The following is a 17,350-nucleotide window of genomic DNA, read 5'->3' on the forward strand; positions in this document are numbered from 1 at the left end:
AGAGTCCCTCATTAGCACTCCAAGAAAAATCTTGAGTGGATGGGAAACAGGAAATTCACCTCAGGGATCACTTCTGTGGCTTTGTTCAACAGGGGCACAGGAAAATAACCATCTTGGGTGGTGAAATCCAGGGAACTTTGTTGGCTAGGCTTACATAGGCCCTTGGGCCGATAGCCTAGCACCTACCTATGAACCTCTGAACAATGAGCAATCCATTTGAAGATGGTTTGTTTTGAAATAGCTTTACCCTGAGCCCCAGGAGCAAAACTAAAACAACTGTTCAGATTTTTGAAAGGATTTAGTCCTAAGTAAATTCTCAGCCGTCTATGCACATCAAGAGAGTGCAGAATCCTTTCCCCTTTATTTTAGGGATTGTTGAAAAAAGTAGGCAGGTGAATAGACTGGTTAAGGATTAAACTGGAAACTACCTTAGGCATAACGGAGGGATTAGTTCTAAGAGAAACCCGATAAAATAATGTCAGGTCTGCCATTAAGGCTTGCAGCTCAGACACCTTTCTAGCTGAAGTAATAGCTAAAAGGAAAGCAGTCTTCCACAATAGAAAAGTACAGTTGTGTACCTACCTTAAATGTAGATGTTAGAGTGTATTCACTGTTGCAGTCATTACTCCTGGGTTATCCCGCTGGCAAGCTACCCTCAGTCAGCCAAAATTCCAAAGTCTAGGTCCGGCGTCTGTTGCCGTCGCCTCCTCCCGGACGTCAGTGCACCAGGGGTACAAAAGACGCAGCCAACGCCATTTTCTTCAGCCTTCCTTGCCCCAGATGTCAGGTGCCCCCAAATTGGTAGGCTGAAAAATATGCTAATAAAAATGCATGCACAAAAATAACATTCCCTTCATCTACAAGCAAATGCACCAAATAGGTTGTATAGGATAGAGAAGTGCAGAGGAGTCCCAGCAAAGAAAAAAGGGGGATGGTGGGTGGGTAACCTGGACTGCAACAGTGAATACACTCAAACATTTACATTTATGGTAGGTACACAACTGTACTATGTTCATAGCGTTTCACTGTTGCAGTCATTACTCTTGGGTTGAATCCCAAAGCTGAGGAAGGGTGGCTGGGCTAAATAGGATTAAGAGAGGCTATGAGGCCCTGCAGAACAGCAGTGGCAAAGCCTGGTCTGGACTTAGGAGTAGAGAGTTAAGTGGTGGTGCTTTGTGAAGGTGTGCACTGAACTCCAAGTTGCAGCCTCTAAGATATCTTTGGTTGGTACTCCTCTAAGGAAGGCTGCTGAAGTGGCTGCTGCTCTGGTGGAATGAGGCCTAATGCCCTTAGGCACTGATTTGCCATGTTGTGAATAGCAGAAACTGATGCAATGGCCTATCCATTTTGAAATGGTCTGTTTTGAGATGGCCTTTCCTCGTGATCCTGAAGCATATGACTCACAGTTGCAGTGTCTTTCTGAAAGCTTTAGTTCTGTCCAAGTAGAAGCGTAACTGCCTGTGTATGTCCAAAGAATGCAGAATTTTCTCACCCTTGTTCTGTGGATTTGGATAAAAGGTAGGCAAGTGAATGGTTTGGTTGAGGGCTACACTGGACACCACCTTAGGCATAAAAGTAGGGTTTGTCCTCACAGAAACCCTGTCTGGATGAAAAATGATGAAAGGTTCCACAGCCATGAGTGCTTGTAACTCCGAGACTCGCCTTGCAGAGGTTATTGCTAGGAGCAGGGCTGTTTTCCAGGATAAGAATTTTATATCTGCTGTTGATGCTGGCTCGAAAGGAGGCAGTGAGAGTTTTTCCAAAGCATAATTGAGGTCCCAGGCCGGTATGGGTGCTCCCCTTGGAGGTCTAATGTTTTGTGAGGTACTGCCTTATTAAAGGATGAGAAAAGACGGGTGGTTCCGTATTGTAATGGGCTGAAATGGCAGAGGCATGAATCTTAATTGATGAGAAAGAAAGGCCTTTGTTCAGCATCTCAGTTAGGTATTGTAAAATCTGAGGGATATTTGGTGCACACATGTCAATGCCTTGTTCCTGGTTCCAAGCACAGAATCTCTTCCATTTTTCTGCATAAGATTTTCTAGTACTAGGCCTCCTGACCTCCAAGATAACATCCATAACAGCTTTTGAAATAGGAGTGTTCTGAATGGCTACATTATCCGCCATGCTGCCAGATTTAAGGTCCTGAGTTGGCTGTGCAGGATCCGATTGTTTTGTTACGTCAGCAAGTGAGAAGTTTGAGGCAATATCCATGCTGGACCTTGAGACAAGCTTTTTAGGATTGGGTACCAGTGCTGGCGTGGCCAGTCTGGTGCAATCAGCATCATTTTTGGCTTCTCTTGTCTGACTTTTAGGAGTACCCTGGGTAGGAGAGGCAGTGAGAGAAAAGCATATACTGTTAGATTTTTCCAGCTGAAGGAGAGGGCGTCCACTTTCTATGCTTGCTTGTGGTAAATCCTTGAGCAAAAACTCTGCAATTGGCTGTTGTGAGGGGAGGCAAATAGATCTGTGTCTGGGCATCCCCATTTCCTTATTATCATGCTGAAGACTTGTGGATCCAGTTTCCATTCGTGGAGATCCATGAGGTTTCTGCTTACTTCGTCTACCAGAGTATTTGCTTTTCCTGGCAGGAATTGTGCTTGCAGGTGAACTTGAAAAGTCAGTGCTGTGTCCCATAAGGTCATTGCTTGTCTGCAGAGGGGGTAGGAATGTGTACCTCCCTGCTTGTTTATGTAACACATGACTGTAGTGTTCTGTCTTTATCAGTAACTGTCCTGGATGAAGCAGGTCCTTGAAAGCTGTCAGGGCATTTTGAACAGCTAGCATCTCTTTTTGATTGATGTGAAGACGCATCTGGTTTGCAGGTCATGTGCCCTGAATACATTTTCCTGCTATATGGGCCCCCCGGCATAATCTGATGCATCCGTTGTCAGTGTCTGTCTGGCTGTGGGTAAACTGAATGGCAGACCCTTGTTGCGGTGACAGGCTTCTGCCCACCATCGAACCTCCTGTTGCAGGCAGGGAATGAGTGCAATTACTGTCTCCAGGCTGTGGCAATGCTGAGTCCAAACACTTTTTAGATACCATTGTAGTTTCCTCATATGCAGTCTGGCATATGGAATTAGTAGAATGCAGGATGCCATGAAACCCAAGGCCTGCAGGATTTTCCTTGCAGATAAGTGGGTTTTTGTTGCCAATTTCTTGAAGCAAGTAGTCAGTTTTTGTTCATCTGGTGTGAGATAAGCCATCTGGGCAGTTGTATTTAAGCTTGCACCCAGGAATATTATCTCTTGAGAGGGCAATAGTTTTGATTTCTTTTCGTTTACGGTGTACCCTAGGCCAATTAGTAATATTTTTACAAATGCCAGATGCTTCAGAAGAATGTCTTTGTTCTCTGCTTGAATGAGGCAGTCGTCCAAGTAGGAATATATTTGAATTCCTTTTTGTCTGCAAAACGCAATTACTGGTGCCAGGCATTTTGTGAAGACCCTGGGCGCAGTAGATAAGCCAAAGGGCAGTGCAGAGAATTGGTAATGTATTGAGCCAGCTATGAATCTGAGGTATCTTCTGCAAGATTTTCTGATTGGAACATGCAGGTATGCCTCTTTTAGGTCCAAAGTTACAAGCCAAGCGTTCTTGCCCAGCATGGGCAGTAACTGCTGTAGAGTCAACCTCTTGAATTTTGGAACTTCCAGAAACGTATTTAGTACTGACAGGTCCAGTACTGGTCTCCAGGTTTTGTCCCTTCTGGGTACTAGGAAAAGTCTGGAGTAAAATCCTTGCCCCTGCTCTTGTTGTGGTTCTTGCTGAATGGCCCTCATGTCCAGGAGGGCTGTAATTTGTTTTTGTGCCTCTGCCCATTGATTGTGTGGCAGGTCTGGCATACCTTTTGACCTTGGTAGTGTGTGAAAATGGTACCTGTAGCCTTGGGACACTATGTTCAAGACCCATTTGTCTTGGATAACCATTTGCCAATTTGATGAAAAAAGTGCTAGTTTTCCCACTAAGGGGGCTGCCAAAAGAAAAGTGCTTGGATCCGGTAGAGGAAAGTCATTGGGACTGTTTCCTGTAAGGTTGTGATTTGTCTTATCCGCTTTTGGAGGTAAGAGCACCCCATTGTTTAGGCCTGTATGAGCCTTGGGGCTGAGATCTGCCTCTGGGATGCCTGTATCTGCCTCTTTGTGGTCTGACACTGGAAAGGACCAAATTTTAGGCAGCCAGTTCCTGCTAAACCTGGGTGGCTGTACCTGTAAGAAATCCTTGACTGTCTGCATGGATTTTTGCTTTATCCTCCATTTTTTTCAACACCTCTTCTGCTTTAGTACCAAACAAAGTATCATGCTGTAATGGTGCATCTAATAATTTTGCTTTAACATGATCAGGCAAACTCTGCTCCTTTAACCAAGCATGCCTTCCAATAACAGAACCTGTAACAGCTACCCTGCAAGAGGCCTCCAGTGAATCATAACCACATTGCAAAGTATGCTTATCCACTTGTTCAGCTGCATGCAATAAATCTTGCAATTCCTTGTTCTCTGAACATTCAGTATTTGTCAACAATTTCTGTTTAAGCAGTGACATTACATATCGCTGATATTTAAGCAAATGAAACTGACAATTTAAAGCCCTTACAGCCAGGGTAGCAGAACTTTTTTCCCCCGTCTGTCTAGAGCCCTAGAATCCCTATCAGAGGGGACAGGGTTTTTTGCAGTGGAAGCTTTAACCCCTTTGGGACCCCGAGATGTAGTTTCCGGGTCAGCAGCGGGGTTTTTATATAGGAATTTGAGAATCCGGGACCCTGTAGTATCTGTCTGGTTTAGCAAGTGCAGGAGGTAGAGTCAGGGGTCGGGCCGGACTCTGAAAATACATCTACAATGTCTAGAACAGGTGGAATAGCAAAGGGTCTGTGGTGAGGAAGTAGCAGAAAGTCTGAGACTTTTCTTAGATTCAGAATAATCTTGGCTCTTCCAGTGGAAATGCTCCCTCATGGTATGCAGAGTTTCCCCAAAAGAATAATCCTCAGGAGGAGAGCTTGAAGGAATGGATTCTTCAGCATCAGAATCCTCATAGGGAAGCATGAAGTAATCCTGTTCAGAAGAGGAATCAGAGGAAATAGAAACTTGATCAGAAGAATCATACTCTGTCTCTTGCCTAGGACTCTTATCAGGAGGGGATGGGAGCCCCTGATCAAAGTAATTAGGTCTTCGGTCATTTTAAGCATCTGTTTTTTTAGGCATGGAAGTCTGAGTAGGAGAATGCTGTACTTGTTTCTTTGTCTTTAGAGCAGCTTTAGTCTTTGCTTTGAAGCTGAAGATGGCTTAATATATAGTTGTGTAGGTTTGAAGACAACCGCAGAAGCCGATGCCTGCTCAGTGGCGCCAGACCCATCTGAGGGAATGATCTCAGAGTGTCCAATACCTTGAATATCCAGAGGCCCAGTCGGCTCCACGTGGAGTCGGAAGCGGACTGTGGCTCAGATAGTGGGCGCCAGGGGCTGCGAAAGCGCCTCACTGAGAACCGGCGAATGACCTAGCAGAGGCCTCGTCGTTGGTTTTGGACCTCGGATGCCTATCCTTTTCCTTGTCCTTGCGTTTTTTTGTAAACTCTGGTTGTCGGCTGGTCTGACAGCATTATATAATTAAATCTTCAGCCAAAATAATTAAATGCAAAATCGAACAGATGCTTAATAGTGCGTTGGTTAAATCTAGCACAAAACAGACAGCTAGCAACGTTGTGATCAGGGCCTAGGCAAGGAATACAGTAAGACTGAAAATCCTTGAGGTATTTGCTTCCAAGAAATACAATTGTTAACTTTTTCTGACATCGGTCTGGAGCAAGAAAAAAGTTTCCCCAACGGGGTACTTAGCTTTAATGAAGACTTCAGTTCTGAAATTCGGATCTGAAAATCTCAGGAGTCGGCCGACCGGCACTTGCGAACTGCTTTTGCTTCGGGCACAGAGCGGCAAAAAAGACTGAAGAAAATGGTGTCGGCTGGATCTTTCACACCCCTCGCGCACTGACGCCAGGGAAGAGGTGACAGCAACCGACGCCGGACCCAGACCCTGGAATTCTGGCCGAATGAGAGCAGCCTGCCAGCAGGATAACCCAAGAGTAATGACTGCAACAGTGAAACACGAACATCTTCAAATCTGCAGAGGCAGCTGGTTCAAAGGGAGGCAGAGTTAAGTTTTTCCAGGCCAAAATTAAGATCTCAAGCAGGAGTAGGAGCTCTTCTGGGGAGGTCTAAGATTACTAGCTCCCCTCAGGAACAGTTTCATCAAGGGGTGAGAAAAAAATGGGTTGCTCAAAAGAACAATGAGCCGAAATTGCTGAAGCGTGAATTTTGATTGAGGAAAAGGAAAGTCCACCATTAAGCAGTCCTGCGAGGTAGTCAAGAATGAGGGAAAGAGAAGGATGAGAAGAGTCTTCTCCTTTAGCCAGCATCCAAGAGCAAAATCTCTTCCATTTATCTGCATAGGATTTTCTGGTGCTAGGCCTCATGAAGAACTTCAACCAATTGCTGGGAAAGATTTAAAGCATTAGCCAGGCAGATAAATGCAGAGTTTGAAGATGAGGGTGAAGGAACTTTTCCCCCATCCCTAAGCCAACAGATCTAGTACCAGGGAAAGATGCCAAGGCTGAGCCTGTGAAAGGCTGCGAAGGAGGTGACACCAATGCTGCCTGGGCCCAATCTGGTGCTATCAGAATAGCCTTTGGTTTTTCATCCCTTATCTTTAACAGCACTCTGGGAAGAAGAGGCAGAGGAGGGAATGCATAAACTGAGAGAGGTGTCCATGGGAAGGACAATGTGTCCACCCTTCATGCTTACTCCCTGGTGCAGAAGTTTGGAAGATGATTGGTGTGAAAGGAGAAACGACCCACTTGTGGGGTGTCACAATGTTGAGCGATGCAATGGAAAATGTCCTTGTTCAGTTGCCACTCCTAAGGATCCAGAACATGTCTGTTCAAATGATCCGCCAAGAAGTTTAGCCTCCCTGGAAGATATTGGGCTATTAGATGTAAGCCCATGGATGCTGCTATGGACCATAGTCTCATGCTTTGTCTGCACAAGGGGTAAGAGCGAGTTCCCCCTTGCTTGATGTACCACATGACTGTGATATTGTCTGTCCTAATCAGCAGTCAGTCTTTGAAAGCCAGCAAGGCCTGCTGCACTGCCATCAATTCTTTTAAGTTTATGTGCAGATGAATCTGCTGGTTGTTCCAAGTCCCCTGTATGCCCCTGCCTTCCAGATGAGCCCCCCATGCAACATCTGAGGCATCTGTGGAGAGAGTCTGGCTGGCAGCAGTGGGCGGAAAGGCAGACTCTTGTTCTGAGAACAGGCCGTCACCCACCAGAGGAACTCCATCTGTAGACAGGGAACCAGGGGAAGAATCAAGTAAGTCCTGTGTGTGTTAACACCAAAGACTCTTGAGGTACCATTAAGTTTTCCCATATGTAGCCTTGCATATGGGATATATGAGATCAAAATATATGAAGCCATGAACCCCAGTGCTTGCAGGAATCATCTTGCCAAGAGCTGGGTCATGCTTGCAAGTTCATGAAGTAAGCCAAAAGATCATCTTGCTTCTGTTGAGGGAAGAATACTATCTGGGTGGCTGTATTCAGACTCGCACCCAGGAAAACAATCTCCCTTGTAGGAACCCACTTTGACTTCTTTTCATTGAGTGTGTAACCGAAAGAGGTGAGAATGTTCTTCACGAAATCCAAATCCTTTTCTAGTTGTTCTGGGGAGTTTGCTTGAATGAGAGAGTCATCCAGGTAAGGATAAATTTGAATGTTTCTCTGCCTGCAAAAAGCAATGGCTGGAGCCAGGCACTTTGGCTTACAAAGGGCAATGCAGAGAATTGAAAGTGTTGCTCCCCAGCCCTGAAGCGAAGTAACTGCCTGCAACTTTCCCGTATTGGGATGTGCAGATAAGCCTCCTTGAGATCCAAAGTTAACAGCCATGAATCCTTGGCCAGCATTGGTGGTAACTGTTGAAGGGTGAGCATCTTGAATTTGGGAATCACCAGAAAAGCACTTAGAATAGACAGATCCAGAATAGGGCACCATGTGCCTCCATTCTTGGGTACCAGAAAAAGTCTTGAATAAAAACCTAGGCCTGCTTGATTTGCAGGAACTGGCTCTATAGCCCCCCCAGTCAGTAAAGAAGAAATTTGAGTTTCTACCTCTGCACTGACAGTTCTGGGTACCCTTGTAAAACAGGGAATGTGTGAAAGTAAAACTTGTAACCTTGGTTTACTATACTGAGCACCTAATTGTCGTCTGATGGTAGACCATACCTCCGCGAACCTGGCTAACCTTCCCCCCAAAGGAAACCCAGGGCCTGCAGAGGTAGGCACAAGAAGGCCGGAGTAATTGAAAATGTTTGCTTTGGGAAGCTGGCTTAGAACTCCCTGATTTAGCAGAAGATGAATGCCATTGTTTAGCCCTTTGAGGGGCAGAAGCCTGCCCTCTGGAGGATCTGAAACCTCTAGGCCTAGAGCGACCCTGCTTGCCAGGATCAGAGAAAGACCAATTCTTGGAAGGATAATGCATACTAAACAGAGAAGGCTTAACCTGAAGGAAATCTTTTACAGCTTGCACAGATTTTGCCTTATCCTCCAACTTCTTCAGTACCTCCTCAGCCTTATTACCAAAAAGACTGTCCTTGTGCAAAGGAACATCCAGCAATTTAGATTTAACAGGTTCAGAAAGAGGCTGCTCCCTGAGCCAAGCATGCCTTCTAATTACAGAAACAGTGGCTGCTGCTCTGCAGGAAGCTTCCAAAGTGTCAAAACCGCAATGAAGTGAATGCTTATTAACTAAAGTGGCAGAATTCTGTAAGTCTCGTAAATCTTTGCTCTCAGTCATGGAAGGAATATCTCCAAGTTTAGCCTTAATAGCCTCCAAAATATGCTGCTGCTACTTATGCATGTGAAAAAGACAATTCACGGATCTAATGGCAAGAATTGCAGAGGTATAGACTTTTACCCCACCTGTCCAAGGCCCTAGACTCCTTATCAGAAGGCACAGGGTTTTTAGCAATAGTAGCCTTAACACCCTTGGGGCCTTGAGAAATAATTTCTGGATCAGCAGTAGGGTTTTTAAAAAGGAATTGATGAGATTCAGGAACCCTATAATACCTATCTGGTTTTCTGGGGGGCAAGAGGAACAGAATTAGGAGTTAAAGAATTTTCCATGAAGACATCATCCACAACTTCCAAAACTGGAGGTATAGCCAGAGGCTTATGCTGTGGCAAATCCAAAAATTCCCCAATTCTTTTCTTAGACTCTGGAAAATCCTGACATTCCCATTTAAAATACTCCCTAAGAGTATTCAAAGTATCCCCAAAGGAGAAATCTTCTGGAGGGGAGGCAGAAGGGATAGAGTCCTCAGCATCAGAATCTTCAAAGCCAGAAAAAAGTTGAGAATTTCCTTCATCACCAGCAGACATACTGGAAATCTCAGAATCTGAATAATTCCCTAGCCCTCTTTGAAGGGGGGAGGGGATGAGAGCCTCTAATCAGGGAAACAAGATCACCAGCCATCTTTATCAACTGGGACTGAGGCAAAGGAGGGGAGGCATACACCTGCTTGTGAGTAGGTTTGCAGCTGGAAGGTTTACTAGCAATCCGGAGGGACTCGGGAGGCCTAGCAACTGCATATGTCTGAACTAAGGTAGTCGGTCTGGTCTCATGCTGAAAAGAGGCGTCAGAAGCTGATGCCTGCAAAGTGGCTCAGGGACCCATCTGAGGTGGCGACAGGCACAGGGTCTTAAGAAATAACAGCCTGCGGCATGGAGGACTCCGTAAAGGTCTCGGCAGAGGCTTGCGGCTGAAAATCTGTGGACTGTAGTGGCTGTGAAAGCTCCTCACTGACTACCGCTGTGCTGACTACCAATTTCACTGATGCGTCGTCAGCAGATTTAACCCTAGGCCTGTCGCGGTCCTTGTCTTTGCGTTTCCTAGGTATATCCGAAGTCAGGAGACCAGAATATGCCATACCAATGAACTCAGGCCAGACTCCGAAATGCATATACAAATTCTTAGCTCTATGGCCTATAGCACCTGGTTAAAGGAAGCACAGAGATCGCAGCTAGGGATGTCGTGCTCAAGGCCCAAACAAGTTATACACAATGGGAATGGAAATCACGGTGCGGAATCTGTTTTCCACAGGCAAGACAGTTATTAGCTTCATCAGACATTCGTTAAAGAAAAGAGGATCCCCAACAGGGTACTTATCTGAAGGCATCTTCAACTTGGTAGTCGGAAAGCAAAATGAAGGTAAACGGCCAACCAACACTAGTGCGAATTGCATCTGCTTCTGGCTCCGCGGCAAGAAAGGCTGGGGAAATGACGTTGGCTGCCTCCCTTTATACCTGACATTCTGACATCAGTTTTACAACCGGCGGCAGCCGACATCATATACAAAGGACTTTGGTATTCGGGCCGACTGAGGGCTACTGGGAGCCGGATAACCCATATATGAGGACTGCAACAGTGAAACACGAAGAATATCCTTGTATATGCTGCTTGCTGTCAGTCCTGTCAGAGTTTTTATGTTGGGAAAACCAACCGACTTTTTATGGAGAGAATTTCAAAGCATATTAGTTTGGCAATATCCACCTCAGGATTTAAAGATTCTGTTATATAAGCACATTTCACAATATCTGCAACATGTTTTTCCTCTTTCAGGCTCTACATGTTGTTATGGAGAATCATAGGGGTGGAGATATTGTACTAAAATTGAATTTTTGGAAATGCAATGGATAGGTGATCTTTGTGCCGATGTACAACCGGGGTTGAATACCTGCCCATCACTTAAATCTGCTTTAAGCAGACGGAGGTTAAAATAATTTGCATGCATTTATTATTTTTATTTATGAATTCTTACATTATATTATTTTAATTTTATAGGTATTTGTCGGGTGCAATACATTAGATATGTCACAAACTGATTCACGATTTTGTCTGATTGGTTGGTTTTAATCCCATGCCTTAGTTCTATGAATGGGAATGTTCATTCATTGATTATATGCACTTTCAGCAATGATTTGGATTGGCCTATACACTTTGTGACTGGCCAGCTTTGCTCAGCTGTTTACCTTTTATAAGAAAGCTCTTCTTGTTAAGGGCATGTGAAGAATAGAAGGATTTGATTGGTTAAGTAATTTAAAGTATTGATTGTTTTGCTTTATAACTGATCTGAAGGGAATTATCAGAAAGTGCTTACCTTCTGTTACTCTAGTACTTATTTTTGTTAAAGTCTTTTACATGAATGTTTTGAAGTATGTTTCATGATGTACATTGTAGTTCGTTTTAGGATTTATGCTGTGGCAGCTTTGGTACTTGTTTTCATCTTTTTTTTATACCTACATTCTCGTACCTGGCTTTAGTGGCGTCTCAGTTTTGCTCGTGTGTGTGTATACACACATACACACACAACAAATGCAGAGGTAAAATGGACGGTCTCGCACATATAGAATCACATAAACACACACACATGCAGAATGCAGAGACAGACGCCCAGCAGTTACAGCCACCTTCTTGACCATCTACATTTCATGATGTCTCATGATCAAATGAATGAAAAACTACATACAGTGCCAAGTGAATGCATCCCACAGACATCTCTCAACTAGTTCCTAATTTCGCCTCATGTTGTTGCTCTATCCCTTAAAAAAACAACTGATTTTCACGCTAATTGCTCAGAAAAAGCCAGCTGATGCAAATCCTCTTGCTCTAACTTTTTCAGTGAATTAGGGTAATATTTAAATAGGAACAAGTCCCACGCACGTACAGTGAAGTGCATGGCCCCACTGAAGCAATCAATCAAAAATCCAACAGGCCAGCACCAAATTTCACAAAAAGAACTTTTAATAAAAAAGTTAAATGGGCATGAGTACCCATAAATGAACATACAAAAAACAGACACCCAATGGGTGATAAAGCATAACGGTTTCAGCATAAAGCTTTCATCAGTGCTGTACAGCAAATGTTACAATCAGTGTGCGTGTGTATATATATATATGAGAAAATAAACCACCTAATGTAATGATCCACATTCTTGTATTATAATCCAAAAGAGAATGTAAATTTTCTGAAGAGGTACTTGGCTTATATATTCTATCTAACTGTATGCAACAGAATCTAGAAGATTTAGGATTTAGATTGAAGTGTTAGCACAAGTATTTTACAACCCAAGCAGACTGCAAATCATTTTTCCTCAGACAGACCACAAATGTTGGAGGAATGATGGGGAAAGAGGTAATGGAGGGAGAGTAATGAGTTCAGATTTTAAAAATTCCCTGCAGACGACTCACAGAGTGAGCAAACTGATGCATCTACAGAAATGATTTCTAAGCACCGACACAAACGGAATTGCCTACACATAGTAAAGCCTTGCAGAGTTTAATTCTAGTGGCTGCCAAAAAAGCAATGACTAGGAAATAGAAATCGAAGTGTAAACCAACTGTACTAGAACCAGTGAATACAACAAAAACATGAAATGGGACCTTTAGAGAAGGATAGGAGCAAATTACATAGAGGACTGTGGGAATAATATAGAGCAATGTTTTGGAAGAGGAATGAGGTTTAAAGGAAGTACAACATTTGTAACTGAAAATACAACAGTATGACCTTTCATTTATATAACTGTATGACTGCCAATGTCATAAGTGATAATTCAACAAAGTTGTTTTTTGTTTTAGAAAAAAGCAATCCAAGTAATGGAAATTGCTCTTAAACAAGGCGTGCAAACACTCAAAACAAAGCAATTTATGAACAGTGAAGTAGCTAGCACCTCAAAAAATAAAATGTGAAATGAAAGCTGTGCTTTTTCCTTAAGCCTTAAATACTTCCCGTGAATCCTGCAGATGTAGATATGCAAAAATGCATTGTTATATTCTATGACCAAGAAAAAAGTGCATAAAAAAAAGGATGACTGAATATTTTTCACCATCAAAATCCTGTATGGTCTGAGAAATAAAGGAATGGGTCTCCAGGTACATTGTTATCAGTGACAGCATGGAGTGTAAAATGCCCCCCATTCAATTAGCAAAACTTTTCATGCCAGAAACAGCACTTTGGTGAGATATGCCATCAGATGGCCTTAGAAGGGCTAGAGAGGCATCTGCAAGAGAGAGGATAAGCATCAGGGTTTTAACCCCCAAGCCAGAGAGTTCCCTCACCCACAAATCTGTCACTATCTCAAAACACTTGTCTCTGAAGTGGGAAGCTGTCCCTCCCATTTTTGGGAGAAGATGAGAGTTAAGACAGTCAAAGAGGCACCCCCACTTGGCTTGGGGTGGCAGATCACTGCTCTTCTCCAACTGCTTGCCTCAGCCTGTACTACTTTTCACTTGGCCTCTTCTGAAAACTGTTTGCTTTAATGCTTTGACTGCTCATCTCAAAGACTGCTTTTGATTAAAGCAGCCATCTATCTAGTTTGTAAAACCCTTCAGTACCTGTGTAGTACAGAAAAAGTGAGTGTGATTCAGCTTCTCCCCAGTTTCTGGTAACCCGGCATGAGTGTGGGGTACTGATAATCAGTCTGGTAAGGGTGAAATCTCTGGGACTGACCAGTACTACCAGATCTTCAAACTTCCAAGAGTCACAGCAGCCTTGGAAAGAGCTCCAAAAACAGGGGAAAAGATTACACTAAACAGCAATACATACAAAAAAAGGAAAAGAAAACTCCCAACCTGTAATCTTAATGTAGCTCCAGGGAGTCACCTGCCACTGGGTGAACAAAACTCTGTTTACAATCAACACAAAAAATGTTGCAGACATCTCTCCCTTCTATACCTCCACCTTACTATCTGCATAACATGGGGAAAACTGCAGCTCTACCTGGAAGATATTTTAATCTCTGGATGTCCGTGACTTCTCCGTATGAAAATCTATATTACTGCCAAGATGGTCTTACCTTAATTGTTAGTACAAAGCTGCAACAGTTTAGGGGGGATATTTGACATATTAGCTGCTACCTAGCTCTGGAATCTGACTACTGCAAGCATACTTACCTGTAAGACAAACCAAAAACAAAAGCCTGCAAACACAAGTACAAGCTGTATGACTGAGTATAACAACTTTCATCACTACCCCTCAATGTGCCAAGTAGTGCTGGTGATAAGTCAAGAATATAGCAAATAGAAATAAAGTGCTTTGTTAGCACAGATGTAGTAAAGTCCAAGGAACAAAGCTAACATTGTGCCACACTGGGGAGATTGGTTTTGCACACCTTGCAAAAGGTCACAACTTCAGAAAAAAATTAATTCAGGTTTTACTAATATAGATGCTGTATTAATCATGAAGCTTGTGAGACCCTGAAGAAAGAAAATTTAAGAAGCTGGAGTGCTGAAAGCATGACCTAAACAAAAACATTTTTGTGGGCCATACTTCGCTTCATCCTCCAACAAGCTGGGAAGCATTCTGTATCCATCAGTATTAAGGATCTCATAATCGGCACTAAAGACAATGCAACTGTATATGTATGTGCAAACACATTATATAAATCTTTTATATACATCTATCTATATACATCTCTCTATATCTATATCTACATATCTATATCTATATATACACACATATGGGGAGACAAACATTCCTCTTCTGCCGTAAACTACACCCTGAAACTGACCATTACACTGCAACAAATGCCACCACCCCACCCCACCCCCCACCCCGTGAAGCACACAATACATACAAAATTCGACATTGCCCACTAATAAGTTTTCAGCACTGGACAGAATGCATTACACTTACCAGAGCAATTAAATTATCCAGGAAGGCAATCAAAATGATACTTATGGCAAGTGAAAGCAAGTCGCATGAAGTCAAACATTATACCTGTAACATGTTCTATAACAAAATAACTGCTATGAATAAAAAGTTGCGCTGCTATGCGAGTTATATAGATTTAACTTCGGCATTTGACAGGGTCATGCACAAAACACTGATCAATAAATTAGTACAACTGGGTATTGATGTACCGTTAAGATGGACAGCTGCATGGCTTAAACAGGACATGGCAAGTATCACAACTGGACAGGTGAAATCCATGGTTACAGTCAAGGTGTCCCGCAGGGCTCTGTACTAGGATCTTGCTTGTTCTTGTTTAGATTGTATCTTTCAGACCTTACTTTTTCATCTGAGGTGTTCTACAGTGTATGTGCTGACTACCTGAAATTGGGTAAACCGATTACAAGTGTTACAGATAAGGCATGTCTGCAAAATAATTTGACTAAACTGACCACTTGGGCACCGGAGAATAATATGTTGATAAATACATCAAAAACTAAGCATATGAGAGTTGGGAGACAAACTGAAAGGTGAATATTTAATAAAGCACACAGTGACTGACACTGTAGACTCATTTAAGGACCTGGGTAAATGGGTAGATTCAGCTACGAGTTTTTCTAATCATATCAACCAATTGACTAATGACAGTTATAGAACTATAGGTTGTACATAAAGATTTATAAGGTCTAGGAAATCAAACATAATGAAGTCATTGTTTGTTACATTTTTAGACCCAAACTTGAGTATGGAACAATATGGAAACCCTATAGGAAAACAAGCATGAATAAACCGGAAAGAGTACAGCGGAAATATACTAAGGGCATCTATGGATGTGAAAATCTAAGTTATTATGAAAGACTAAAATATCTGAACTTGTACAGTCAGTGTCGCTTACAAATATTTAAGAGATGATCTTATTCAGGTATATAGGGCATTTAGGGACAACTACCTCTGGGAATGTTTGGGGTTATCAAAAAGTACTACAGAATTGTCAGATAACCTATGTAGAAGATTCTATAGGAATGAGAAGTGTACTAATTGGCTCTCTGACAGAGTAGCTGATGCTTGGAACAGACTTCCAAATTACATTCACGCAAGTACTAGTTTAGATATTTTTAATAACAGCCTGAACATTTATTATGGTAACAAGTGTTTTGGCATATTGGAAAGCTAAGGCTTTAATGCCCATGCTTGAAACACTTGTATGTATGTATAATTGAGCACTACCCGACTGGTGGACAAAGACTGAATTCTTGAGTCATTTGTCAGAGGTTCAACCTGAAGATCGGAGCCCTCTACAAGAAACTACTGTTGGTAAGTTGTGCCAGCAGCAATGTCCTTTTAGGGGTAATTTTTGCCTTCTTTGAGCTGGATGTGACCATAGAGTTGGTATATACAAGCTTGGGGGGATGCCCCCTGCAAATAAATGGTGTTTTTCGGGCTTTTTTTTGAGGGGCAGTGTAGGCATTCCAATCCTTTGCAGGTTGAACTTCGTACATTCACAATGAAAGGAGGATCAAATTACATCTGACATTACTTACTTGTAATCGGCTGGAGGTTTGAAATCTGGGTTAAGGCTAATCATCTCTGTTATTAGGCTATGCCTTTCTTCTTCCAGTTTCTTCCTCGTTCTGAATTCACGTGTGTTCAATCGTTTCCCTTCACTATTGTAGATAGGTTCAGGAGAGGGAGACCTGTATAAAACATCATCTGCATTAATACCCAAAACATATAGAATACCATATTCCACTACGTGAATTTAACAGTTTAAAAAAACACTAGAAATTATTCCTATGCTGCAATTGCATAGAGGTAAAATGCATTTTTCCTAGAAATCTGCTTTTTAAAAAGCCAGTGGAAATGCAGAACCCCTTCAAAGATCTTTCGAGGGTAACTGAAAGGGAAGCTGTACTAAAATTAAAAAAAAAAGAAAGTGAAGAAAACGGTTTTAACAAGAAATTACAACTTTCAGATGAGGAAGAAAAGTTATGTCAGATTCGCAACAACTAAGTAAGCATCACCCAATACGCCCAAACTGGCAACACACATGCTACATCAAATTTTGCACAAGTTATCCAGAATTACAGAAGACTACTGCAATACACAAGGAGGAAGACAAAAAGATAATGGATTAACTTCAATAAGCAAACCAGCTTGTGCCTCATTAAAAAAAAGTCTACAAATTGGCATTTTTGCCCATCAACAGTATGCATATGGCTGGAACTTCTGATGAATTTTCTTTCATTCCTTCCTTCACTCTATGATCACCTTCTCAGTGGCAGTATAACCTGTACTCTGTTTAAAAGTTAAACTGGATAAGGGGGGTTTTGTTAGAGAAAGAGAAAGGTTAAATGCTGCAACAGTCAAAATTAAGCTTCTGTAACATCCAAAATTTCCAAATCCCAACCCATTATATATGAAGTCAGCCAAGTGGTTTGGCTGCTCTTCTTTTACTCCATATTGTGAGCTTGCATATACTAAAAATACCAAATTAGCATAAATCTACAACAGCTAATCTAAACATATTAACATTTCATACTATGGAAAATATATCTACTTGTGTAATACTGAAGATTTAAAATG

General features: G+C 42.4%; 1 protein-coding gene across 2 annotated transcripts in view; it reads right to left on the minus strand.

Moving 5' to 3' along the window:
* The window catches only part of SF1 (splicing factor 1), a 1,552,458-nt gene that overhangs the window by 870,902 nt on the left and 664,206 nt on the right, over window positions 1-17,350 (minus strand). For both annotated transcript variants that reach the window (XM_044075820.1, XM_044075819.1), the window contains exon 5: window positions 16,309-16,461. In XM_044075820.1, the coding sequence (XP_043931755.1) occupies window positions 16,309-16,461 (153 nt within the window). The remainder of the gene's footprint in view (window positions 1-16,308; window positions 16,462-17,350) is intronic.

This window comes from Protopterus annectens, chromosome 6.part1 (genome assembly GCF_019279795.1).
Source record: "Protopterus annectens isolate FY-2018-M chromosome 6.part1, PAN1.0, whole genome shotgun sequence".
Lineage (NCBI taxonomy): Eukaryota > Metazoa > Chordata > Ceratodontiformes > Protopteridae > Protopterus > Protopterus annectens.